General features: G+C 39.4%; 1 protein-coding gene across 2 annotated transcripts; it reads right to left on the bottom strand.

Moving 5' to 3' along the window:
• Positions 1 to 743: 743 nt before the first annotated feature.
• tango6 (transport and golgi organization 6 homolog (Drosophila)) lies at positions 744 to 25661 on the bottom strand. Of its 2 annotated transcripts, none has more exons than XM_080303734.1 (18): positions 25418 to 25661; positions 22726 to 23366; positions 22408 to 22524; positions 22000 to 22144; positions 21628 to 21734; positions 21225 to 21387; positions 18551 to 18618; positions 17762 to 17874; positions 16996 to 17172; positions 16111 to 16237; positions 15250 to 15450; positions 13316 to 13459; positions 11953 to 12438; positions 10115 to 10172; positions 9874 to 10032; positions 5679 to 5830; positions 3269 to 3382; positions 744 to 1086 (listed from the first exon to the last, which is right to left on the bottom strand). In XM_080303734.1, the coding sequence occupies exons 1-18, from the start codon at positions 25632 to 25634 to the stop codon at positions 910 to 912; spliced, it is 3366 nt and encodes a 1121-aa protein (XP_080159860.1). In that variant the 5' UTR covers positions 25635 to 25661; the 3' UTR covers positions 744 to 909. The 2 variants fall into 2 exon arrangements, with proteins under 2 accessions (XP_080159860.1, XP_026030655.2); XM_026174870.2 differs by lacking the exon at positions 25418 to 25661 and adding an exon at positions 24239 to 24425.
• Positions 25662 to 26890: the final 1229 nt, after the last annotated feature.

The raw sequence follows: 26890 nt of genomic DNA, 5'->3' as shown, positions 1-26890 counted from the left end.
TAGGATAATTGCCTCCCATACTTTAGAAAGGCCCGTGGTAGTGAAGTGGAGAGAAGTGCAAATGTGTGATGTGTGATAATGTGCAGAAGTTCAGGGCAGTACTGTGGCATGAGGTTTTCTTTGGGCTTAAAGTTTTATAGTTTTTGTGGTATACAATATGAATATTATTTAACATCTTCATGCGTGCTCAATCATAAGGAAATCCCAAAAAGTAGATTCTGTTCATCTGGTTGTAGCGTTTGTAGTGGGTGGTGGTGTTTAGAGCTGCCTACCAAGGGGTTGAGGATCGAAGCCAAAAACTTTGAGCTGTTATAGGTGACCGAGTTGATCATACAGACAAAGGGTCTTTTCACGTTCTTACAATACCAACTCTGTGTAAATTGTACTCATGGCCATTGATCAATGGTTGTTAATCAGTGGTCATGACAATTTGCATATTAATGATCAATGAACTGACCTCACAGTCCATTGTTCATTAAAGGGTGCTAGTTTCACTCACTGTGCAAATGTACTGTTTATAAGGTTGGGGAAACCTGCAGTCAGCGGAGACTGAAGAAGTCACTTGGACGAGTGACGAAACATTTCTCCCACTGAAAACGCTACATACAGATGAACCGAATCAACCTTTTTGGGATTATTATTCAACATTAATATATATTAAAGTCAGTATTATTACAGTATTTAATTCACATAAATCTAAAGTTAAAATATTTTTCATATTTCAAATCACAAATCACAGAAAATATGCTTAAAAATTTATTGTGGAATAGGGTGGTACACTAGGTCACAGTCCTTGGTATGCATGGATGTAGGATTTTCTGCTCTTTGTGGTCAACCACATTTCTGAAGACTTAATCCACATTACACGGAGGCATAAATTGTAGTGCAAAGAGCCCACGGAAATTAGTTCTATGGTAGGACGACAATCTTCTTCTCCAGCTTCTGCTCAGGGAAGATGAACCTCCTCATTATGTCGTCAAGCTCCTCCAGAGCCAGGTGGGCATGAAGCACGGATACCTCATCCAGGTCAGAGTTAACCACCCATTTGAGAGCTCGGTACAGGTCCAACAAAACATCACTGAGAACCTGGAGGAGACAGACACTAATGAAACTTTGGAAAAGGTGACACTAAAGTGACACAAATGTGGGGGTGCTGAGTTTGCTACCAAGTACATTTCATACAATATGACTCAAAACACTCCTTATCCTCCCATACACTTAAAAAAAAAAAAAAAAAAAAAAGCATAATAGTAATTGGTTACTTAATAAAAAGTCTGCTTAACTGAACTACATTCATTTTTTATTTGTACTTCAACTATTGTTCATTCATATTTACCGAGCTTTAGCATGTTTATTTTAGTTGCCTTTTTTGCTTTTTTCTATTAGACATTATTTAAAGTATCGTCAAATTCAAAGCCAAGGAAAACTTTATTTGTTGGTCTCAACATTGACCAAAATATATTGTTTCCAGTTATATTACCAATTGATAATTGCCCTGAATCCAGACCCTTATACTGTAAGGCAACTGCTGCCTTGGAAAGTTGCTTAAAGTAGTTTAATCAGCACAACCCATTTTTACATAAAGTGGGAACCAGTTTACATAAAATCTGGAATTTTAGATAGATATAGTTATTGTTATAATTTGGTTTAGGGTCTGATTAAATAAAGTAGGAACACAGCATTTAGTATTTCTAATTTACCTTGAAAACTATGATTAAAAAAAAATAATGTTCCAGATTTCAAATGGATTCTGTCGTTGGGGGAGGTGAGGGGGGTTAAACAGTCCTTCTGGTTTCTTCCCAGTCTTGTCTTCCAATAATGTCACTGTGTGTCATTAGTGCTGTGCAGCTGGTGTCACCATTCTCCAGCTGTTCCAGTAATTATACAACCTGGACTAAGTCAAACAGCTAGCCACTTCACTGGGGTCATGACAGGTGATTAAAAGCTATATAACACCTGAGCCAGCTTTTTACATACAATTAGCAGCAGCTACTACAGCTTTAAAACCACCAGCCTATTATTATTAGCTCTATTTCATGGCTTTGATCAGTTTGGCCATAGACAGAGGAACTGTAAGGATGTACTGTGCTGATTGGGTCTTATGGGTTGCTAGGTGGGGGTGGGGGGTTCTGTGTAAGAAACAGACCCCAGGACTCTTTGGTGTGCTTTTGTTGTTTCATCCTGAGATATTTCTAGTTAGTTCTCTGACTGTTTCCCTGCTTTCACGGTTTTCCCTGGACTTAGTTGCTAACCAGCTTGCTGGTCTAGTGAATCACCTGTGTAGCTGACTCAGTCTATTCTCCACATAGTTCTCATTCACCATGCATACACCTACAAAACCTAACATTAAGGCTAATAGACGGATTTTTCCATTTCAGTTCAGGTAGACAACAATGAAGAACCACTTACAGCTAAAAAGACAGAGCGAAAGTGGCTAAAGAAATAAGTTTTACGTCATGGTCCCTCAGTCCTCTCTGTGCGACTTCACTGGATTTTATTTTTATCTCTCCTCTGCCTGGTGCACTCCAAATGTACCTCCTCCTCTTCCCCACCTCTTTTCCTTGACCTCGATAAAAACGTCATTGATGAAAACGGCATCGAGGTCAAGCAAAAGTGGGTAGGAAATTTGAAAAGGACTTAGGAAACGAAAAGAGCGTGCCGAGAATAAAAACGACCTTACATTAGTCTCTCATTAACAACATGATGTCCGGATGTTGAAATGACAATATGCAGGATGTGGAGAAAATGGACTACAAAACATGGAAAAGTGTTTGCCCCCTTCCTGATCTCCTATTTTTTGGCATGTTTGTCACACTTAAATGTAAATATTAGAAAAAGCTAACAGCCTGACCTCAAACTGAAGCGTATTTGCACATTTGCAAGTGTTTCACTTTTAGGAGAAAAATATTTAAATGAGTCACGTAAATGTTAATTAAAAAGTTTAAGGCACACAATTTACTGCAAATTGCACGCAGTCAAACATGGAAAAAACAAAAGAAAACAAAAAAACGTGTCTTGTGCCTGTTGTCTGTAAAAACAGCCCAGCACTGTCAGAAACACCCCTTATGGAACTGTGTTAATGTCACAATAATAGAACATTCAATAAAACATTTATTCACAATAGCACCTTACGCGGGTCCCCAGTAATACACCTACCAAATATGAAGTAACATCTCATCTTAAGGTCTTCTGGCATTAGGTTTAGAAAACTGAATCCAGTGCTTCCGAAGACATTTTTAAAAATACCCAGTGAGCTGTGAGAGTGTACCTGTGTGCTTTTGTCCCCAAGACCACGGAGCAGCGACGCAATAACGTGGACAGCAGCTCTCCTCACCTCTGCCTCCTTCTCCGTCTTTATCAGTGACGTCAGACAGGAGCTAATCTGCACAAAAACAGCATGCAAGATGTTCTTTTTAGCACTTTTCCAGCGTTTTGCTGCACCTGTCCCAACTTTTTTTTAGTCATGCTGTTGTCATCAAATATGAATTGAGTTATTTTTCATGAAAGAGTCAAATGTAAAATATTGCATTCCTTGTCCAATGTATCTGTTCCTATTTTACACAAGTGTCCCAATTTATGGGGAATTATATTTGTACAAAGTGTATCCACGACAGATAATAACAGTTAATAATGCTTTAAACTAACAAGCACAGATAACACAACTGTAGATAACTGTGGAAGCATGGAGTCTCACATTTCAGAAACACAGAAAATTATTTTCCCAATTGGACTTAGTGCAGTTTGATTTATTTTAAATACCTACCATCTTTATCTTGCACAGAGCTGCTGTAACTTTTGATTTGATTTTTGATTTTATTGATTAGCATTCAAATTCAAATCTCAGTGAAAACAGTGAAAAAACAAACAAACAGTGAAAACAGAACAAAAATCTACCATAAAGAAAGAAAGCATGAGACAAGGCTAATCAAAAGGTATTGGCTGAAGCATTTGCTTATTACGCCAACCCTTTTCACAAAATATCTTTTTGTATGCAGCTCCTGTACACAGGGCTTGAAGAAAATAATAAAACAAAGCAAAAACCAAACAAACAAACAAACAAACCAACAAACAAACAAACAAACAAACAAAAAAAAACAAAGAAAAAAAAACTTTCCACCTTAGATAAGTAACTACATCAAAGCAAAAGAATCAAGAGGTTATTTTTTTTCTCCTTTTTGCTCTTTTCATTCTTGATTTATATATTTTTCTATTACTCTATTTTTAAACATGTTTTTAAACAAGGAAAATGAACTACACCTTTTTAAATCACTGTCATAACTATTCCACAGGTTAACTACTCTAACAGAAACACATCTCTGCTTTATATTTGTCCTTATCTTGTTTTTTTTAAAGAAATCTGTTCCCCTTAAGTCATATTGACTCTTTCTGACTTTGAACAGCTTCTGGGGCAAAGCAAGTTATTTTGTGCTTTATACATTATCTGTGCCATTTTATATTCAACTAAATCATAAAATTTCAGGGTATTCAGATTAATAAACAAAATGTTAGTTGGTTCTATATAGTTTGATTGGTTTATAATTCTTATAGCTCTTTTTTGTAACTTGAAAATATGAAGAGTGTTCATTTTATATGCATTACCCCATATCTCCAGACAGTAAGTCATATATGGAAGCAACAGAGTACAATAAAGTGTGTATAATGATTTTTTGTTCAGGACATGCTTTGTTTTATAGAGAATAGCAATGGTTTTTGACATTTTTGTTTTCACGTGGTTTACTCTCAAACTACTCTCAAAATATTACCTACCAAACCAAAATAATCACGAATACATCTGGTTGGTTATTGCAGCCTTGCAGCCTGGTTGAAAGAACTGGTGTATTTTCAGTATTTTTGTGAGTTTTGCAGTTTTCATTTCAGTATCTATGTAATATTACAGACATGAAGTCTGTTAATTTAACAACATTGAAAAATTACAAAGAGTTAGTCACTATAGAGCTGAGCTGTGCATCTCAGGACAAACATTCAGTATATTTAGAGTGAGATCTGTTTGTGTGCTGCAGACATATACAGAGGTGGCTCATTCATGCCAGCTGGCTGCAGCATGGAACCAACATGTCAGCCAGTTTACAGAGTGAAGTTAAACCAAAGTTCTTGAAAACCCACTTGTTCAACTCAATTATTTTACTAATTATCTTTTCACTGTTTCTATTGTAAATTATTGTCCTGTGTTTACATTGTTCCATCGGTTGTCCTGTATGAGGCATGAGTTATATAATGCTGTAAAATGTTTATTTGTAAAATCTTGTTGGTTTTATTTTTGTCAGTTGAAGCTGTACAGCTGTTTGTTTGATTTGGTGACTGGACTGAGAGTTCTCTCTCTTTTCTACTCTCCAGGAGCACTCAAAGCACCCATTCATACAAGAATCATGCTTTTCTATCTAACATTCACAGACGTTCATACTCGATGGATGCAGCAGAGAGCAACATGGGGTTTAGCCCAAGAATATCTGGCACGCACACTGGAGCAGCCTGGGATCGATCCACCAAACTTCTGATCAGTAGACAACCCGCTCTACCTCCTGAGCAACAGGAGTCAGATGAAGCCTCTAGAATTTCATGCCATTTAATTTATACTCTAACAATAACCTGTTTTTTGCTTAATGGGTTCTTAGAAATGTTAATGTGTTTATTTTCTATTGTCTATTGGTTAACCCTACCTCTTGAGCTAGTGACCCCAGGGAATAGTCCAGTCTCTGACAGATTTCCCCCAAGTTGGACAGACTGCTAGCCCGGATGCTTTGGTCAGGGTCTCTGGATTCTCGCAGGAAGATGCCCACCAGAGGACGGCCAAGGTGGGGAGCTAGTTCTCCTAAAGGAGAAACATCAAGCAGACAGGTTAGATCTAAGGCTCCATAAAACTGACCATTTATCAGAGGATGTCATGTCTGTGGTTCTCTAGGTGATTGTAGTCATCTTCTGTGGAAAATACAATATATGGACAAAAGTACTGGGATGACCTCTTAATATTTGATTCCAGGTATTTCCAGATGTATAAAAATTAAGCACTTAGTCATGCGGTCTGCCTTTAAAAACATTTGTTAAAGAGTGGGCTAATTGTAAAGGAATTCAGGCATGGTACTGTAATAGGATGCCACCACTGAAACAGTCAATTTGTACATTTTTTTCCTTCTAGATATTCCACGATTTACTGTAATCAGTATTACAGCAAAGTGAAAGCATTTCAGAACCACTCAATCACAAAGTGGGAGCCCAAGTAAAGTAACTGAACAGGGTCAAAGGGGTTTCTGGTTACGTCACAAGTTATGATGTAGAGTTCAGAGCCAGTTAGATTTGTCTTATCCAGAAACAGACACCTTGCACCTTAATGATGTTAGCTTGTTCTACAATAGCCTTTTTTCAGCTCAGCTGCTCTCACTTTATTTCCATCTTTCACTAGCCGGTCACAACTTGCTTTAACAGACTCCATGAAAGAGAAATGCTGTTTTAGAGTCCATACTTGTATCAGTGTGTGTCTCAACTACACACATTAATATTCAACATTGGTAAAGCTGGCAAAACTGATGCACTCCAACAAATACATCTGCACGTCCTCTTCCTGTACATCCTGATAAACATCATGTTTTGAGAACAGCAGCTGGTTCAGAGCTCTTCCCTTTCAGTACATGTCCTATCACTGGTTACTATGAGAGTTCACAGGACTGTGCAAGGCCATTAAGCCAGTCACAGTTAGCAAACCAAACATTCATTTATTAAACATTTGCTCAACCAGGCGAGTCAATTAAGAGAACTTTCTTACTTAAAAACGATGGCCTGGCAAAAGCCAAATCTTGGCCAGTCTTGTGGGAGCATTTTAGCCAAACAGAGGAGCTCTCTGGGTGCCTGTGCAACAAACTGAATCTCGATCCAATCTCTCAGCAAGGATATAAACCATCTAATTGTCCCAGAGAAGTGGTACGATGGCAATCTGGCACAGTAAAACAGAGTGGGGTGGGGGGGGTTCTGTCAGGAAAGATTTTTATACACAGGGTTCCTTCTGATGGGGATCTGCAAAGAAAACAAGCGTGCACTGTGGTTTTTGTGTGGCTGTGATGACTACAACAAAGTAGTCACTTTTTTACCCGTTTCTTAAGGTCATGATATTCAGATATTGTTTATCTGCTGTGGATGGCTTTTAGACGTGACACTTCTTTTACCCTTCACTTGTCAAGTTTCCTCCGTTTTTTAAGGACACACAGCACACCATGCAGACGTGCCATGTTTTACCAACGTGTCAGGTGGCTAGCTCTTTGGTCAGCACTTTTTGGTGTGAAAATGTCATTTCCTGTTTTGTACAGCTTTTTGAGTATGTTGATTATGACTAAATCGAATATTACATCTAGGGCTGCAACGATTCATCGAGAAATTCTATTATAAAAAATTCTTGTCAGAAATTATTTTCTTCGATGTTTCATTTAAGGCAGGGGTGGGCAACTCCAGGTCTCAAGGGCCGGTGTCCTGCAGGTTTTAGATATCACCCTGGGTCAACACACCTGATCGTTGTGTTAAACGATGTAAATGCAAGAGTGTCACCCACATTTGCAACTAAAAACAGACCTGTGATACAAAAATATTCAGAAGCAATTATTAGAAACCTGATAACACAACAGCAGCAGTGATAATGATGCTGGTGTAGTTTAACGTGGAGCCAGAGTCTGTTTACACACTGTGAAGAGCAAAGAGGCAGAGCCGTTACCGACACACTGAGCTCAGGCAGCAGCGCTGCTCCCGTAACCACCTTTCAAACCTTTACTGGGAAAAAGCTAGCACGAGCTCCATCCACACCGTTTGTTTTACACAGTGAAAAATCTGCAGTAAGCCTCCAGATGTTTTAAAATATGCTGATGAACTGTTAACTTAATCTGAGAGCATGTTTAAATTATACAGCTTATTGAAGGCTGATGGCAGCTGTCCTATTCTGCATAACAGGGGCGAGTCTAAAGGGGGGCATGGGTGTACTAGACCATGTTTCAAGGATTTCACAAGATTATTAAGATTAAAAGTGAAATAATATAAAATATTGTATTCATTAAATTGCATTAAAAATGTGAACTAAAATAAAATAAAAGCTACTTTTACAAGCCAATAAAGACGTACATGACAAGTGAATTATTGTTAATATTAATTACCATCGGTCTTCAGCAACACAAAAACTTGCCTATTATTAATGTCAAAGAGGTCGAGTACAGGTACATTTTATGCCTTAAGATATATACACCATATAAACCATTTCATTCTAATTTTAAATAAGATTTTTCATAGTCTGGAGGCTGCAGATGGCTCAGGTCTCCTGGGTCTCTGTCTGCCTCTGGCTCCTAGACACAGTTAGTGTGGCTTCTTCTTCCATCATTACCAAGTATAATTGGTGTGACACACACACACACACACACACACACACACACACACACACACACACACACACACACAAGATTGTGGTCAGCTGCTGCGTTCTTGTATGCGTTTTCTTATAGGTGCAGCAGTTAGAGACTAGAGATGGCACAATACCACTTTTTTATGTCCGATACCGATATCATAAATTTGGATATCTGCTGATACCGATATGAATCCAATATAGTGTATTTTTAATCAATAAAGCAGTTTTTCTAATATCTTGCTGCATTGTGTATAAGTTCATAGTGAAGTTTTAAAAAACAAAACACTAAAGCTATTCTGTTATACCTGTATTCAAAAAATACACTGCACCCAAAATGTTTCATAGTTCAGCAACACTGATCAAGCTAATAAACTTAAACCTGCACCATCCTCCCTATTCTGGTATTTTAAAGAGTACTTAGCAGAAATATTAAACAACCTAACTAAACTGGGTGTAAGATTCAGATAATTTATTAAAAGCTAGACATTTTAAATGAGAATAAGAAAGAAAAGTATGTCTTTGTGCCCCCTTTTCCCTGTTTATGCCCTATCGGCCCCCCTGGCTAAACTTTGCTAGATCCGCCCCTGCACAGTGACCGGCGTCAGCTACGTAGAAAAAGATCCTCGAGTAGAAAGTAATAATAAATAAATTCTAACAACAGATTATCAAGTTTAAACGTGCTGCTGTTGTTCAGCCGCTGGTTTCCTCTTTCTGGCGCAAACTGGGCCAAAAAACAAACAAGAGACACGGACTCGCGACAGAAAAGCCAATCAGCTGATCATTGATCGGTTTCATGATTGAAGTAGCAACAGGAGAGGGAGGGTGAGAGAAGAGGCAGTCGCTCCATATATCGGTTGTTAAGCTTAACGCAGGAATGCTTTACAAACATTCAGAGATGAACTGACACACTTGCTTTACTTCTCTTTGGGATCACTTCCTCGGAGATGAAATGCCGGGCTGGTAGCGAGGCTACAAATGCTCAACCAGACCGCCGAGAGATCTGGCAAGCCACAGCCGCTCTATCACGTGATGCACACTGCTCCGACGTGCTACGGTTATGAGCCGAGTTACGCCATGTCGCAAGTCTTCTGAGGTGCTTTTGTGATATTTAATGGATCGGATTACATTTTTTATTTCTCTCCGATATCCGATCCAGTAATTTAGGTCAGTATCAGACCGGTACCGATACGTAATATCCGATCGGTCCATCTCTATTAGAGACACATTGTGTTTTTCCACTTGTGCTCTGTCTTGCTATTCTTGTCTTTTGACCTATTTTCTTTTTTATATATACAGAAATAAGATGAGTTTATAGAGAGTCTATAGAGCTCATCAGAGAAAAAAGCAATGTTGTCACAACAGTGCGTTCAGATCCTGATTCAACACACAAGAGCACACAGCACTGACAGACATGAAACAGAAGCAACAACAACAAAGTAACATCACAGCATAACTGTTAAGTTGAATCTGATGATGCTCACCCATGGCCCTGCTTGTCCTCATCAGGACCTCTCCCACTTTAAGGCGGGTTTCCACGGAGCGCTCTTTGTTGGAGGAAAGGAGGGAGGGTCCATGTTGGAAGTCTTTTAGGAGCCGTTCCAGTATTTTGTCAGGGTAGGAATCAGCCAATGCAGCCAGACCTAAAGACGGTTTATAACAAGTCCATCAATCATCAGCAGCATCTGAATACTTCATCAACATTGGGATGAATCACTAGATTACCTTGAATGGCTGACAGGTAGACAAATGAGTCTACATGCTCCAGGCTTTCTAAGAAGAGCTGGAGAAAAATAGACCATCAGCATGATTTATAACCACATGGTCTACTGTGTAAAAAACACACACAACATCAAAACACATACAAACAGCAGAGCCAAGAAGAATACACACCACTCCATACATCAATCAAACAAACAACTTTTTTTTTTTTTTAAACTGTAGTTTCAGTTAAAATAAGGAGAAAGGACAGTACACATGAAAAGTGACCTCTAGAAAACTCAACTGTGTGACAAGGCAGAAAAATCAATAAAGGGGGGTTTTGCTGAAGGATGGTTGAAGGGGATGGGCTTCTGATCAAATAGAATAATACATTAGTTGGTATCTTCTCTTACCATCTTAACAAGCCCCAAGAGCTCAAAGCTCTTTTGAGCTGTCTCAAAGAGCTTCAGCTCCCTCATTTATTATAGAAGTCTCAAGAGACAAAGATATTGCCAGTGCTCACATTTTTTTTTTTGAAACAATAACACACTGTGACAGATTTTATTGTATGTGTGCCAAAAAAAAAATACACCAGATGAACATGGAAAAGAAAAAAAATCCATCTAAAACTTGACACAGACTTGAGCGCTGTTCACAAAAGCCTAAACAGAAATGGGCTCAATGGAAGAGTAGATGTCAAGAAGCCATTATTAACCATAGAGAGGGAAACTGGGAGGAAAAGCTATGGTACGCTAAATTACTCAAGAACTGGGCTGAGAATCAGTGACAACTGGTTTTTTGGAGTAAAAGCTACGTTAGCTGCTCCCCTGCATGATTTGGCAAAGCTTCAAGCTGGATGCCCTTCCTGACATCAAAGCAGTGACCTTTCACTTGCCAAGTGAAAGTGTTAACTAGTACACCATGGGGGGCATAACAGGTCTTATGGAGTGATATAATCTCTCCAGTGTGTCCTGGGTCTGCCCCAGGGCCTCCTCCTGGTGGGACATGCCCAGAACACCTCACCCAGGAGGCATCCTTGTCAGATGCCAGAACCACCTCAACTGGCTTCTTTCAATGTGGAGGAGCAGCGGCTCTACTCTGAGCCCCTCCCGGATGGCTGAACTTCTCACCCTCTCTCTAAAAGAGAGACCAGCCACCCTTCAGAAGAAGCTCATTTCTGCCGATTGTATCCACAATCTCGTACTTTCGGTCACTACCCACAGCTCGTGACCAGTTTAAACAACTTTTAATAAATTGCTGGACGCAGTTTGTGGGGATGAACAAAAGTATTTTACCAGCATAATATAATCTGCAGTATGATCATTGCTTTAACAATGTAACAGATAGCTTTAAGATGGCCTTAAGATCCTCCTAGCAAAATATATACAGAAATGAGGGGTAGCTGAAGACCTTTGTACAGTGCTGCAAATGGTAATGATACTGGTTCTTATATAATGATTTTCTATTTAATGTCTAAATGTTTTTTCTATTTAACACTGACATACTGTCACACTAAGATGAACACACTGGGAGCAACTAACGCTTCAGTATCTCACCCGCTCTACACAGGCCACACCAACTCCTGTATATTATATGTGTGGATAATCATTTAATTTATTTTGAAATAAAGTACTTGAATCAAATTTCTCTACCTAAAAATTTAATTTATAATTTTAATTTATACAGGACTTGCAAATGTGAAGAACATAACATCTACTCAACTTGACAAACAAAAAGAAAAGAAAAGCCTAAGTTAAAAAAAAAAGAAAAAGAACAGAACAAAAAAAATGAAAACACCAAAAAAGCCAAAACATATTTAAAACAAAAAAACAAACAAACAGAGCAGCTACCAGGTAACTTACCGTCAGGATTTTCTCCTGCGCCTGGATGGCCTCTGGCTTTCTATGTTGCACCATTTGTGTCAGTACCCTCAGGGCGTACGCTCTTGTTGGCACGTCTGGGTCACATGCCTCTATCAGCCAGTCAGAGATGGGCTTGGAAGGAGGGCAAGAGTCACTGGAGCCAGAGATCTGTCCTTCACATCCTGGACTTATTCCTGACCCTCCAGAAGATGCTGTAAGTCTTTCATGGCTTTGGGCAGGTTTATGTGAGTCGTTTGCTTCACCTTTCACTACATTTTTTACAGCTGTTTTATGGTTTCTGGGGGGCGGTGCGTCAGTGACAGAGATAGCCTCACTGCTGCTGTCAGGGCGGTACGCCCCGTGAGTGGCAATGACCGCTCTCAGGTTGGACGCTAGCTCCTGAATAATCACGTCAGGATGCTGCTGAGAGAGTATCTCCAGAGGTGGCAGCAGCTTTGACATCGACAAGTAGTCCTCCACACTGAACTGTAAAGTCAAATGTAAGGGTTTCTTGAGAGTTTCTGTTATGCATTTACTGTTATAAAGTGTGTTAAAGTTCTAAAACTTTGTTTTTAATGTTGCTTTAATGTTCTTCAAAAAACAGATTTCAAATTGTTTGCACATGTACACAGAAGTACATAATAGCTAAAGCTGGAATTATACTACCTGATTAGATCTCCATATAACAGGCATATGTACATCCTCAGAGTCTCAAAACGTTCCTTAAATAAAAATTCTAAATGTTTTTTTTAAAAAGCTATCTAGTGTTATGTGAGGCATGATAGCAGATAAGCAGCAAGAAATAGAGGGATGCATTTTGTAAAACAAAGTCAACATATGAACATCACAGGTTTAGAATGACTTAAAATTACTGGCGACCACCGGTGCTACCTCTCAGCCTCTTAGAAGACACACCTATGGTATCAATTCAAAATTCTTTATCTCCTTTTTCTCAAGTTATTGCATTCATTAGATTTTCAGGAAAAAGTGACCTCTGAGAGGTTGAGGTCACTGAGATTTAGACTCATCTGAGATATTTAGTAGATATGCCCAGATTAACAATTTGAAGCTCCTACATCACCTTTTATGGTTGGAGGTAATTAAAAACCTTTCTTAAAACCCCCCAAAATAACAAACAACTACCAACTGTAGCCGTCTATAAAAACACATAGAAAATGACCTTTGAAATTTAACTGAAGCTGCTGTCTTGAGCAAAATTAATGCTCAAGACCTGCAGATACTCTGTTATTGTACAAATATAATGTATAATCAAAGCTACAAAAAATGAAACTACAGAACATTATGAACTGAACGTGAAAGAGCCACATGCAGCAGAATGGAGTTATCAGTCACTTGTGCATACCTGAGGCTCAGACAACAGCGCAGACACCAGACCCATCCCCATTCTCAGTGTCTGGCTCTCTGCTGCACTGCCAGCATTCAGCCCAGCGGTCAGATCCAGGCCCGCACAGGCCCTCTGGAGCAGAGACATCATAAAGTCCACAACCTATAACAAACCCAGACAGGGGTCAGTTGCTCAGTGATGAAACATCAGGGAGGCAAATGTAGAAAGACTAAAAACAACAAAAGCAATTTGAAAAACTGAAGTGACAAAATTCATTTGAAAAGGGTGAAGTGCTAAGATATTAGCAAGCATAGGTGTATATGATTGTAACAAATACTATCATAAATAGCATACTAATGAAGTACTAGAATTTATACCCAAAGCTGAAAAATTTAGATGGATTATTTTTAAATTTTTTCCTTTTCTTTGAAACTTCTAAGAAGTTTATGCTTCACTGTTGGGAAATAAAGTTATAGTATTTTTTAGCCTTTCACTTAGTACAAATGAGCAGAAATGAGTGTCTGTGTGTTGCACCTGTGCAGTGTGTGGATGCATCTTGATAACCAAGCTTCTCAGCATTGACCAGTAATTTAGCCCTCTATCTTCTCATCCAAGCACGGCCTCCAAAAACTAACATGGTAAGTGTGGTGAGGTCCAAAAATGTGAACTCCAGAAACTGATGGGTAATAAATGTGTCCTTTCATCTGATTTCAGGTTTTGTGTCTACAACTTTGAGGACTGCACATATTAATATTGCTTTCGGTTCGATTGCACGAAGAACGATGCATTAAAGTCCCAACTGCTCCAAAACCAGTAACAGCCCTCCACTTGTGCCGTCAACTGACAGTGACAGTGCAAAACTGAAGTCATCTGCTTTAGGAAAAATGACACTGAAGACATCCATTCTGTTCCTTCTGTCTAGGAGAAACTAAATTACATATATCGAATCAATTCAAATCCAATCTGGTAATGGCTTGCTGTATAAATGTTGTGTTTGGTCCAGAAGGTCCAGACCAGAAGCTTTATTTGAGAATTCAAGGTGACATTTAACCAGCATGGCTACCACAACATGCTGCAGCACAGCTTTGATCTTACTGGGAAAATCATTAATTTTTCAGCAGGAAAACGACCCCAAGGTGAGTAAGGTCTGTCTGAGCAAGAAGCAAAGTGATGGAGTGCTGCATAAGATCTCATTATCTCCACTCACAAATCTTGTATAGAGCGAAATTAGTAAAAACAAAGGTTTACACGTGTAAAAAAAGATTCACAAGGATAAACTAAGATTTTAAAATGTGTACGGTGATTAGTGTTTACATTTTGAGTACTCACACACGCATGCTTGGATTGATACACTAATACTGAGCAATAAAAAAAAAAGTTAATAGTGACAGATTATACAGGTGACAGAGATGGAGTAAAATATTGGTAGTGGTAAATGTATGTTTTCTAGTAGAGGGGTGATCAGTCGTTCTGCTTATTTAGAAAAACAGGAATTCACAGGAAGTTGAATTCCCCGTTTCCTACTAGTACTTGAACAAACATTATATTACTGAAACATTGAGGAGCCTCAAACCCCATCTACACATGTGACCTGTGTGTATCGTGCACACATATTTAAGAATCCTTAAATGAGCAAAAAGAATGTCAGAAATGTATTTATTTTTTAAAGACATCTGCATGCACAAGAAGAGTTTTGAGAGCAGAAATAATCTGATTTTTGACATTGACCTTAAAAATGTGTGTGTAAATTATCAACGTTAACATTTTCACATAAGCAATTGTAAAATACTGCTACATGTGTTTAACTTGCCCTCTTTTAGTGTATGGACTGGTACACTCATTTCTGCTCAAAATATATACACAATCATTGTCATACTTTACACCTCTGGATCACATCAGATCTGTGTACCTTTTAAGACTAATTTCATGCGTTTCTGTATGTCTCCACTCACCTGTGTTGTTTTTCTCAGGAGATGAGCGTGCTGCAGGGACTCAACCATCGTAGCCAGTACATGAAGCAAAGCCAGTCTTTGGGCTTGTTTCTCAGCTCGACCCATTAGCTGCTGCTCCACTTCCAGCAGCGTCATGGCCGACATGTCAACCTCTTCTTCATCCTTTGTTTCTTCATCTGCAACGGCCCAGCTGGTGAGCTCCTACAGAAGGAGCAAAGTTATCTGAGGTTGCTTTCTGTCACAGAGCAAACACTGTAATATAATCTAGACATAAAACACTCCAATTCCCAATCATAACTACATAAAATGATCAATTTCTACTGAGGCTGATGAAAGCTCACATAAGCACTATTTATGTGGTTCAGTTCTTTTAAAACTGATCCATATTTAAATGAAAATGGCCAAAAAAATAATATAAATAAAGCAAATTAAAACATTTTGTTCTGATTTTCACTGCAATATTTGGTTGTTCAACTAATTAGATTCATTATTCTTTCAGGAAATCAGGAATCAGGAAATTGGAGGACATGTAAGAGTTGACTTGGATCGTTGACTGGTCCATCTTGGTGGGGTCCTAGGAGTGGGGGCTTTGAGGTCAAGGTCAGAGGTCACCTTGAAGTCGAGGTCACTTAATTTCAAGCTCAAAGATTTTTAGCAGATGCACCTACGGTATGAATTTCAAAATCCTATGTTGCCTTGTTATCAAGTTATTGCATTCACAAACTTGGGTTTCCACCTGGCAGGGTGATGATAATATTTCATCAGTCATTTAAGACTGAGAGGTAATGATTGAATGCTGGAAGTAACCCTCACTTTTGACCATCATAGGTCAGCAGTCTATCCTCGTGCATCCCTGTTTACCTGCAGCAGGTCAAGGAAAAAGTCTCCTGGCAGATCACAGTCTTTGAGCTCAGCCAGCAGGTGCATCAGACACTCCACTCTCCACTGGTCCCCTGACAGTCTCTCATACATCTCATCATCTTCATCACTGGGAAACAGCATCAGAAAGAACATATTTAATATACTACTCTGCTTAAGCATTATGTTTTTTTGGACGCCCCATTAATGTTTGGTTAAATACAACCAGTCATAAGTGATCACACACATACATCCCTCATTATTCTAACTTGCCCCATTTTTAAATCATCTCCCTTATGAGATGATATGCGATTTTCAAATACAGAGGCAAACTATGTTTCTTAATGCTTAATTCTTCATATTGACAACTTATGTAAGCATATAGGGAACAATATAATGAGATTCTAAATATTATATTACTTTGGACCTCTGACCTCTTCTGCAAGGCCAAATACTGCCTGTGTTTGCATTGAAAGAATAAGCTGCCTAGTTAGTTAGAAATATACTATAGTATAAAATTATATAACAAGCTCAAGTGGTTCATGTACAGTTATTTACCAATTAATACCAAATGTTCATTATCTATTTGTGCACGATGTTTGAAAGCAAAATAAAACAATATTCCCTTAAAACTAAACACTGCCTGTCAGCTTTGTGCTGTTCGACTGCTTCTTGTTGTTTGTATACTGTCGACACCTTGTGGATCAGACGAAAACCAAATTCAGATTTTTGCATGTCATTAAAGATGTATTAATAAACACTTAACTTGTAAAACTTGAACATTTTACTTGTAATGTAACATTTTTACATTGCTGTGCTTTTATTTTTTACTTTAAATTAAGGTTTTTAATACTTAGGATCTGTCATCTGTATGTTTAACATCATTACCTGCAGCTCTCTCTGCAGCTGAGCCTGGCCCCTCCTTCACTGCCAGCAGTGAAGTGGAAGTTTGCTGCCACCTGGTTCTTCCCTCTCTGGAGGCCTGAAAGCTGCCTCAGCATTGACAAGGCTGCAGACATCTCAGCGTGGGTCAAGTACCACAGCAAGATCTCCTGACAGGGGGCGCTGTGGAGCACAGAGCGCACACAGGTAATTACTGTGTTCTACATCCAGTATCAGTTTAACTTTTCCAACAAAATTAGTGACTAAAAATGTTTGTTGAGCAGCATTTTAATTGTGATTACACTAAGACCAAAACTGAATCCTTCAACCCTTTCTTCCAAAATGGTCAACTCAGGTTTAGAAAAAAAAGTGTTGGTCAAAGTATCCAACCAATTAGCAGTGATCCACACGGCAAAGGGTAATATTATTGTAGCCACATCCATTACACACTCGAAGGCAGCGGTCCCCAACCCCCGGGCCACGGAGTCGTTTGGTACCGGGCCGCGAGCGTTGAGGCTCAGGTGTGAAATGCATGCTTTTCAGGGTTTTATCGTTTTTTTAGCGTTATTTTATTATCGGGTTTATGGTTAACTCGGTTTTCCTGGGTCTTTTCACATGTGTTATGCATAAAACTTATTTTTTTTCGGCACCGCAAAAAAGATTGGGGACCGCTGCTCTAAGGCATGAATGCATTTAAATACACAAACTGATGAAAAAAGAAGCTGAAGAATGAAACGAAGTTAAATCGCAGCTAAAAACAGAAAATGTTTACCGGAGGTGAGAAACATTCTTCTTGGTAAAACAGAAGAGTGTGAAGATAACAGGAAGAACTTCTTCTAGAGCTCTGAGAAGAGAAGCTGAGGGAGTGTTTTCAACCATGCAGACCTGGCAGCAACAGGAGACACAAGACAAGCATCAAGTAAACAGCACGACCAGGATTCACCCTGTGAAAGAATTCTGTTTATCAAAGCCACAAGCTGCAGGTACAGGCATGAAATCAGCTGATGGTTCTTTTTTAATGACATTTCATTCAAATCAATTTATTCAAGTTCTGCAGTTTTCACTAGATACTGTTACAAAAGTTAATCTGTGGTCTTCGTAAATGGTAAATACGCTGGTTCTTATAATCACACTTTTCTACTCTGAGCACTCACAGCGCTTTACAACTTGCCTCATTCACCCACTCGCACAAGCACTTTTTTCTATGCTACTTCAACGCCACTGAGAAGACATGTCTGACTCAACTGCAACAACAATTCAATGAAACTCAAACGCAGGTTACTCAAAGACCACAGTTCAGCTGGATTAAAGCAGAAGAATAGGAAGAGGCAATACAATAATGCAGCATGAGTAGGCTGGCTAAAAAAAATGGAATACACTGGACCTAGTTATTAGGAAGATGCTGGATGGCACATTCAGAGATCATCTTGATGGCCCTATTCTACTCCACCAACATCCTCAATGCCGGACACATCCTTCCCAAAGAGCTCTGTTAGATGAAAGAAATTCACTCCTCTTACATTCCTGCTTTTACATGTCTGTAAAGACCTTGCGTCCTCACCTTGTATACATCTTCCACACACTGTGTCAGTTCTGACTCTTCCACAGCAGTTTGGGAATCACACTCACCTGGAAAAATGCACATAAACTGATTTATCATCCATATACTGCTCATCCATCCATCCACCTTTATTTATAAAGCACTTTTAAACCACAGCTGATGCAAAGTGCTGACAACACAGCCTGGACATCTTCCTACATGAATTACACAAAGTAAATCCTCATCCTCAGTCAAACTCACCTTTTGATACTGGCTTTAGTTGTTAGCATATATCGTAGTCATGTGCATTACTTAACAAATGTATAAGACTACCAACCCAATGTGAGCTTTATGCCACAGGTGGCCTAAGTTAATAGTGTTGGAATTTTTGGTATTAACAAATGTTGGATGTTTCTATAATGGTTAATCCACCAGTGTGTTCTTTAAGCAAATCAAAACTTTCATGATAAAATACAACTATTGTTTACTGTGTACCAAGACAGCACTTTTTTTTTTTTTAAGATGCCAAATTACAGTTTATTACATATATAAAATTCCAGAAGGGAAGTCTTGATGCATGCTCAATCATCCAGGGAAGTAAATCCCAAAAGGCTGATTCTGTTCATCTGGACGTAGCGTTTTCAATGGGAGAAACATTCAGTAACTTGGATGAGCGACTAAACGTTTCTCCCACTAAAAACACTACGTCCAGATGAACAGAATCAACCTTTTAAGGCTCCAGGAGAGAATTTGCAGAACCTTTCAGAGAAGTATGTTGGGTATTAACCCCCCCCCCCCCCCCCCCAATATATATATATATATATATATATATATATATATATATATATATATATATATATATATATATATATATATACAGAGGTGGGACCAAGTCATTGTTTTGCAAGTCTCAAGTAAGTCTCAAGTCTTTATCCTCAAGTCTCAAGTCAAGTCTCAAGTAATGTCAGGCAAGTCAGAGTCGAGTCTCAAGTCACTGGTGTAAAAGTCCGAGTCAAGTCACAAGTCTGAAACTTTGAATTTCAAGTCCTTTCGAGTCTTTAAAAAAAAAACAACGAAAAAATAATGTTGCAGTTATGCTAAATGTAAATATTAGACCATGTAATTTTTAAATCTGTGTTTTTCTCAACACATGACAAAATAGTGAACTTAGAAAATATACACAAATTGTGAAATTGCACCTCTTTAAAATGCAGCTCAATTAAACCTAGCTCCAAGAATAATTTTCACCGACAGTTCTGAGATAAGCTGCATGTTATTCTTGGATGCGGTTGTAGGACCAGCTTTAAAATCGCATGACAAAAATATCATACACATAAAAAAAAACTGTATCACCAACGTAGCCTGGAAAACATTTGCTAGTTAGATGAAGTCAGCTATCTCATTGTAGCATATTTATATGCATATTTATAATCATACGGTTCTTGGAGTGAGTGCATACACTCATGAAGTTTAGTAACTTCAGGTCACTGCAACAAGCCCAGGTACAGTTTACCGACGGATGGGTGCAGGACCTTGAAATGCACCGTGTAGAACGAAAGACCATCGTACGTATCATAAGTTTACCAGTCTCACAAATCGTCGTCATAAATACACATTCATTAACTGTTTATTAATAGGACCTTTGAGCTCAACGGTAATTAATTAGTAGTGGAAATAATTTCTGGTAGCATCACAGAAATGTAGCAGTGACAATAATACTGTATGCTGTAATCGTACTGGGCAATTAGTGATACAAAAAACCTGTTTTATCCTGTGAATAAAAGTATATGTTTTTGTCAATGTACCACAATAACAGAAGCGAAACGCAATATTGTGTCAGGATAATTTACTATTTATGCACAATAAACAAAGGAGCATAGCGCGACAATTTCTGTTCAGCGCCAGACTTGCTTGTAACCTATATCACTAATTATGTTATGAAAATGACGTATTAACTACTAAAAGACACTGACCTTCGTGTAAATGCTTGGAGCAGACTAACCTGTGAGCTGGAGGGTTCTGGGACGTTATATTTGATCTTTGAATGGCTGCAAACCAGGCCATCCGTCGCGTCTTACTTCGGAAACATGGCTCGAACAATTTCTCTTCAACGACGTAATCCGATAACAACCGATCTCTTTACCCGTCGGCTTCCCGTGGCTGTCATGCGACCGGCTATTGCAGTTAATAATACAACAGCTTCTTGACATTTTTGTGTTTCTTTTTATCGCTGTGTGACTGATTTTAATTGAAAGCCTGCGTGCGCTACTACCGCTTGCCACGAGTTCCCAGAATCCTTTGCGGTTCTACCCGTGAATGACGTCACATTTTCAATCTCTATATAATATGCATGTTAAATTTTATATTTGGGGTAAAATATCAAGTCTTTTCAAGTAAACCGGTTCAAGTCCAATTCAAGTCCCAAGTCATTGGTGTAAAAGTCCAAGTCAAGTCACAAGTCTTAGAACATTTTTTCAAGTCAAGTCTAAAGTCATAAAATTAATGACTCGAGTCTGACTCGAGTCCAAGTCATGTGACTCGAGTCCACACCTCTGTATATATATATATATATATATATATATATATATATATATATATATATATATATATATATATATATATATATATATATATATATTTTTTTTTTTATCTTGTCATATTATGACGTAGAGATGAAGATGGTTGTGTTACTGACTGGGGATAGTGGTGCAATGGTGCAGTGCAGCAAGCAGAGGGCTGAGAAGGTACTTTTCGGCAAAGCTAGATCTTTCTTGCACCATAAAGATCACCGCCCTGGTGGCCACAAGCTGGAATTGACGGGATGTCAGCTTGTCTTTGAAGTGCAGGAGTTCAAGGATCTGGAAAACAACACAAACAGCAAGCAAGCTGATTTATTTAAACAAGAAATGTAAAGAGTATATAAACTAGACAGAAAAATGAATAAAGAAAACTGGTTAAAGCAAGAAGGAGTCCATAAGGACAGCGTTAGTTTTAGCTTATGGTTAGGATAAAGGTAAGGATCAGTCAAATACTGATTAAGGTTGTGTAACACAGGTGACTGTCATTGTGATGTACTCTCCACAAACACAGGGGATGACCTGAGGGCAGATGTGTCTGAAGTAGGCGTCAGCTGAGGCAGACTGCTGAGGGCAGGCAATGAGGATCTTTGCCACAGCATCGCATTTCCTCCAGTCTGACTCACCCCCTGAAACAGGACAGAAACAGTGCGTCTATTTGGTTGGAACCACAGACATATATTGGCACAATTGGCATCACCCACTGGTCTGTGGACTTTGTACTTGTTTCTAGAGCTCACATTATCTTCTGGCAGCATTTTATATGATTCAGATTTCATAGATGAATTAGTGATCACAAGCTGGTGATACACCAACCACAACATTTCCACTTCTTCATGATGTGCTAATTCTTTTCAAAATACTGTACATGCTGGCTGCAATTACACTTCTCACCTGTGCCACCCTCCAGAATTGCTCTGATAACAGCCTGCACACCACTGGGCTGCATCAGTCGCTCAGACAGCAGCTGACCACACAGACGCCTCAGCCAAGCTGGAGCCCTGCAGCTGCAACCACTGGAGCTCTGAATTGGACCAGACTGAAAGGAAGGAGACATCTAAAGTGAGACCTCTGAAGTAAAATCTTTATTATTATGTGAAAAACAAACAGGCTTACAAAGATTGAATAAGATTAAAAAACATGACCTACACAGCAGCCCAAATGAATTGATCCAATGAGGAAATCAGAACAATAAGCCTTGATGAAGTTTGTCTAAACTTTGGGGTGATTTCAAGCAAACAAATCACCATCCAGCAGCACAAATTTATATTTGTCAAATAAAAACCATGCCGTCATTATCACCTGTTTGGCTCCTCCTTGGAGAATAAGGAGCTCTTTGATGACAATCGGCTGGTACACTTTTCCAAGGAGGGTCTTGAGGGTCTCCTTACATGTTTGACATTCCTCAGCACTGAGCAGCTGCATTAAAAAAAAAAAAACATTCAAGAAGAACGAAAGAAAATTAAAACAGTATCTTCCAAAGAGACTGCTGGGTCTCAAAAATTAAAAACAAAAACCCATCTCCCACCCTGCCTACCCCACTATTAAGTCAGTTACGTCATTATTCCCTGACATTTCAATTTGTGCAAAAATAATCCTGACAGTGAGAACAATAATTACCTTTTCATCCTTGTGGTGTGGCATGTATCCCAGCTGGCATATTGCTGCAATAATGTCTCCCAGATATCGGGTGAACACGAGTGTGGCAAGAGACGATAACTCTGCCAGCTCCAACAGGACCTTAGTGGTGGTAAGAAGGCGGCGTGCCATTCCAGACACCGGGCCCACATGGACTAGTTTTTCCACCATGGCTCCAAAAGCTGACCTCCGTCCTAGTGGGACACCCACTCCAGGGGCCAAGTATGGGCAGAGCCCCAGACAAACCACAAACTGCAGAGCAGCTCCGATTGTCTTCTGCTGGGTGATGCTGAGGATGTCAGGGGCTAAAGGTGGGGCCATCTCAGGGGTACGACTTTTTGGTGCCAAGCAAGATTGATCCTGTTGGAAACGCTCCAGTTCATCAGAAAGGTGACGTGATAACGTGAGTAGCAGCAGGAGGCATTCCTGGACAAAAGCCCATGTGGCATCATCTGTATCCACACAGAACCAATCTGCTGTTGCCTTAACCTCCTCCCTTAGCCTCTTCACAACCTCAAAGTTGCTCTCCCTTTGAAGTTGCTCCAGGAGATGGGCCCAGTTGGCCCGCAGAGCTGCCAGAAGGACCTCCTGATGTGACAGTTGAGCCTCATGTGCAGATACCTCTGCAGACACACAGAACATCACACTACACAAAACTTCTATACAACACTATAAACCTTTTTTAATGAGAGAAAAATATTCAATTCAATTCAATTCCGTTTTATTAATACAGTACCAAATCACAACATCAGTCATCTCAAGTCGCTTTATATTGTAAGGTAGATCCTACAACAATATATAATAATTGGGCTTGTTTTCTCTAAACATCATAATATACACATTAAAAGTGTCCTCAAGTACATCTGTCATCCTTTTTTACTTTTAGGGGTACGATGTTTTGAAGCGTTTAGCTTCCAGAATCATAATCATAATTATATAAGCAGGTATTGGAGAATAAATTAAAAATTATAAATCAACTTGGGGGTTTTTTCGTTTTTGTTTTGTTTTTTTGTTTGTTTTTTGACAAATCACCAGCTGTAGCCAGAAACAAACACACACATCCACACATGTGCAATAACACTAAGTGCAATAATCTTTTCTGGCATCGTTGTATTTTTACTCAGTTGTATATAGCATTCGTATTCTATTTTTATCTTATTGTATATTTTTATTCTATTTTATTCTACTGTATATAGTATATTATTTTATTCTATTCTGTACAGCTGTGTACTGTATTTATTCTTATTGTATTCTAATTTTTGCGTCATAACTTTTGCACTGTCCACTTCCTGCTGTGACAAAACAAATTTCCCACGTGTGGGACTAATAAAGGTTATCTTATCTTAAACCAAAGACGTTCTCTACCGACTGTGAGACCAAAGGCAAAAGTTAAGACAGCTAAAATATTTGCTTTATATTATTCAATGTACTTAACCGATGTGCTTCCGGAATACATGCGTTTATTTAGATTAACGCTGTAAAACAGTCCACTTACCTTTAAGAGGTCTGGTGAGGATGTTTATCGCACATATAATCGCGGAAGTCATTTGACTTTCATACAGATTACAAATTTTACATTCCAAGTCTGGGTACGACTTCAGCGTTTGATTTAAAGTAAGACAGAATAAGTTGATCGTCGGATATAGACGGCTAAGGCTATTAAAAACATTTCCAACGGGCGCCGAAATAAGACGTCAGCACGCTCCTTTCATGGAATAGTTGGGTTGCGGTCACGTGGTTCTGATGACGTGCGGAGGCAGCGCGATTTTTGAGTGGAGGGCGGAAGTAAACATGGAGGACACTGTGGAGAGTCAGGAGAGCAGCTATTGTGCAACTTTAGACCCCGTTTCTCGGGAGAGATATAAACAGATAGTTAAAAAATATATCGGACGTGATCCGTATTCTTTGAAAATGTCCGAATACACCACAGAAGTAAAGGATTTGCCTACTATCGAGGCTGTGGATATCACCAACTACTTGGTCCTCCAGACTTCTTACTACACTAGGCAGCAAATGAAAGCTTTCAAGAGTCTGGAGGCGTACAATTTTTTTGTCAGCGGGTGGGTCCACAACCTTGGAACAAAACGTCTCCGTGATGGATACAGTTTGGTGTTTGCAAGGGTGAGTGTTTGTTCTTATATTGCTTTATCTTAAACACGCTAACAGTTAGCGGTAGCGGCTTTAACGTCAACAAACATGCCACATCCTTAGGACTTCGTTAGAGTGACAGTTGTTTGTTTCAAGGTAAACCATTCTCAGCGGTCTAACGAGACACCTCTGAAGACTTGGGTAATTGCAAAGGAGGATGGAGAAGTGATTGCAGCTCATTGCAATTGTATGGCAGGGTTAGTAGCCTGTTCTCCACTGTCACTAGGCTCAAATCCGGGCTCTCAGCCGTCTGTTGCATATCCAAAATCGCCTCTGCACATCGATGCTGTTCTGCCTTAAGCTTCATTCTTTTCTCTCGTTTGAGAACTGATTCCGATCTGGGTTTTCGTTCGTAGCCGAGATTGACCGTCGGAGCCCAGTCCTCCGACTCTTCGTCATCCAAAGCACTTGGGCAGCCTATAGTCCCAATCAAGTCAATATTAGACTACTAACTTAAAAGCACTAAGTAAACGAGAATTTAACGACAACCTAATGCTAATAAGTTCGTTTGCAAACATAACATTACCTCTGACGAAGTGGTCGCTGCAGACACGGGCATTGGCAGACTCTGCTCCTCCCGACTGTAAACGTAAATTTAAAATCCATTTTTTCCTACGTTTTTCGGTTAGAATTTTCCATTTTTCTCCTCTTCGTTGGGCTATTTTTGGTACCCTAAAATACCGTTTATTAGTTTCTCTGGTCGACCTACTGGAGCATCCGTAAACACAACAGGACATAGGCATTTTGCGTACTGTCTGTCTGTGATTTTGCGCTTATCTTTTTCACTTCCGACCGCCAGTCAAATTTCGCGCTTTACGTCGACGTCAAGTCTACGTCAAATGAAACCTAGCTATCCGGTTGTTCAGTGATGACGCGACGAATCCTACTTCCGGGTCTAAAGTACTCTGCGTTTAATATGGCTTTTGTGTTGTTAACATGTTTAATGTTTTGTATTTTCTTCTATTTGATCTCAAAAAGCTCCTAAAACAGTCAGTGATCCCTGTTGACCTCCCTCGGCTTTTATTACCACTAATCATTTATTTAAGCTCAGTTTTTAAAACCCTAGGATGTAACTACAGCCCAGCCCATGCAGCAGTATATGAATGACTAACCTCGTATTGTGGATGGATTATCTCAGTTGTTCTCCTGGCTGAAGTTTGGTCCTTTTACAGCATCCTGCCATGCGATTACATTTGTTTCTGACCACCGAGAACACTCATGTTAACTTTTATCGAGTGGAAAAAAGGTTAGCTTGTTTATATTATGCTAACATAGCTGTGTCGCTAGCGGTCACGTAGCACATCATTATATACCAGCTAGCCCAACTTCAGTAACCCTACAAACGTCACTGCTGTTTAGTTTTCTGTCTTCATTTATGCTGGAAGTGATAACAGAGCTGTACGTTTTAATTTGTTTCCAAAACCCCGCAGTCAGGACATGCTATATTGTATTTAGATAGAAGCTAGCGAGCTAACTCCCTGCTAACTTCTAACTCCGTTAAATGTCATAAATTCGGTTTTCATGGATGCCTGGATGTTAAACTCAATTGTTACATCTGGTAGAGCAGAACGCTGATCATTTTATTAAAGATGAAAGACTTTAGACAGTTTTTCAACTCTCAGTAATGCCATAGTGATCGTTTGATATATGGACCTGCAGCGGAGTTTAGACCCAGACACGGCTAGTGACGTCAGACTGAACAACCGGATTGGCTGGCAAGTAGTGATGGGTCGGTCGCGAACGAAATGGCTCTTAGATCCGATTCTTTGAAGTGAACGATGCGATCCGACTCCTTATTGGTAGTCGGGGTTTTTGTTTTTGTTTTTTCCCTTCTCCTGCCCTCTCTTTCACTTTTTTTTTGCTTCACGCTGCAAGTCACCCTTGTGTTTGCGCTGAGAAGAGATGGCAAACAGAGCCTTGCATTTGCACCCCTCCCCCCAGCGCTGAGCTGAGGGGGCAGGGCCGTAGTTACACTCATATCAGCACACAACAAGAGCAG

This window comes from Astatotilapia calliptera, chromosome 7, assembly GCF_964374335.1.
Source record: "Astatotilapia calliptera chromosome 7, fAstCal68.1, whole genome shotgun sequence".
Lineage (NCBI taxonomy): Eukaryota > Metazoa > Chordata > Actinopteri > Cichliformes > Cichlidae > Astatotilapia > Astatotilapia calliptera.
The sequence above is the reverse complement of the archived record's forward strand: the minus strand, read 5'-3'. Positions and strand labels throughout refer to the sequence as shown.

Bases quoted from the DNA above. Each gene is read 5' to 3' on its own strand.
- tango6 (XM_080303734.1), bottom strand. From the start codon at position 25,634: ATGCCTATGTCCTGTTGTGTTTACGGATGCTCCAGTAGGTCGACCAGA. The intron at 12,439-13,315 runs GTATGCACAAGT...TTGACTTTACAG, and splicing joins CGCTGTTGTCTGAGCCTCAG to TTCAGTGTGGAGGACTACTT. The intron at 5,831-9,873 runs GTGAGCATCATC...TTTCTCCTTTAG, and splicing joins GAGGACAAGCAGGGCCATGG to GAGAACTAGCTCCCCACCTT.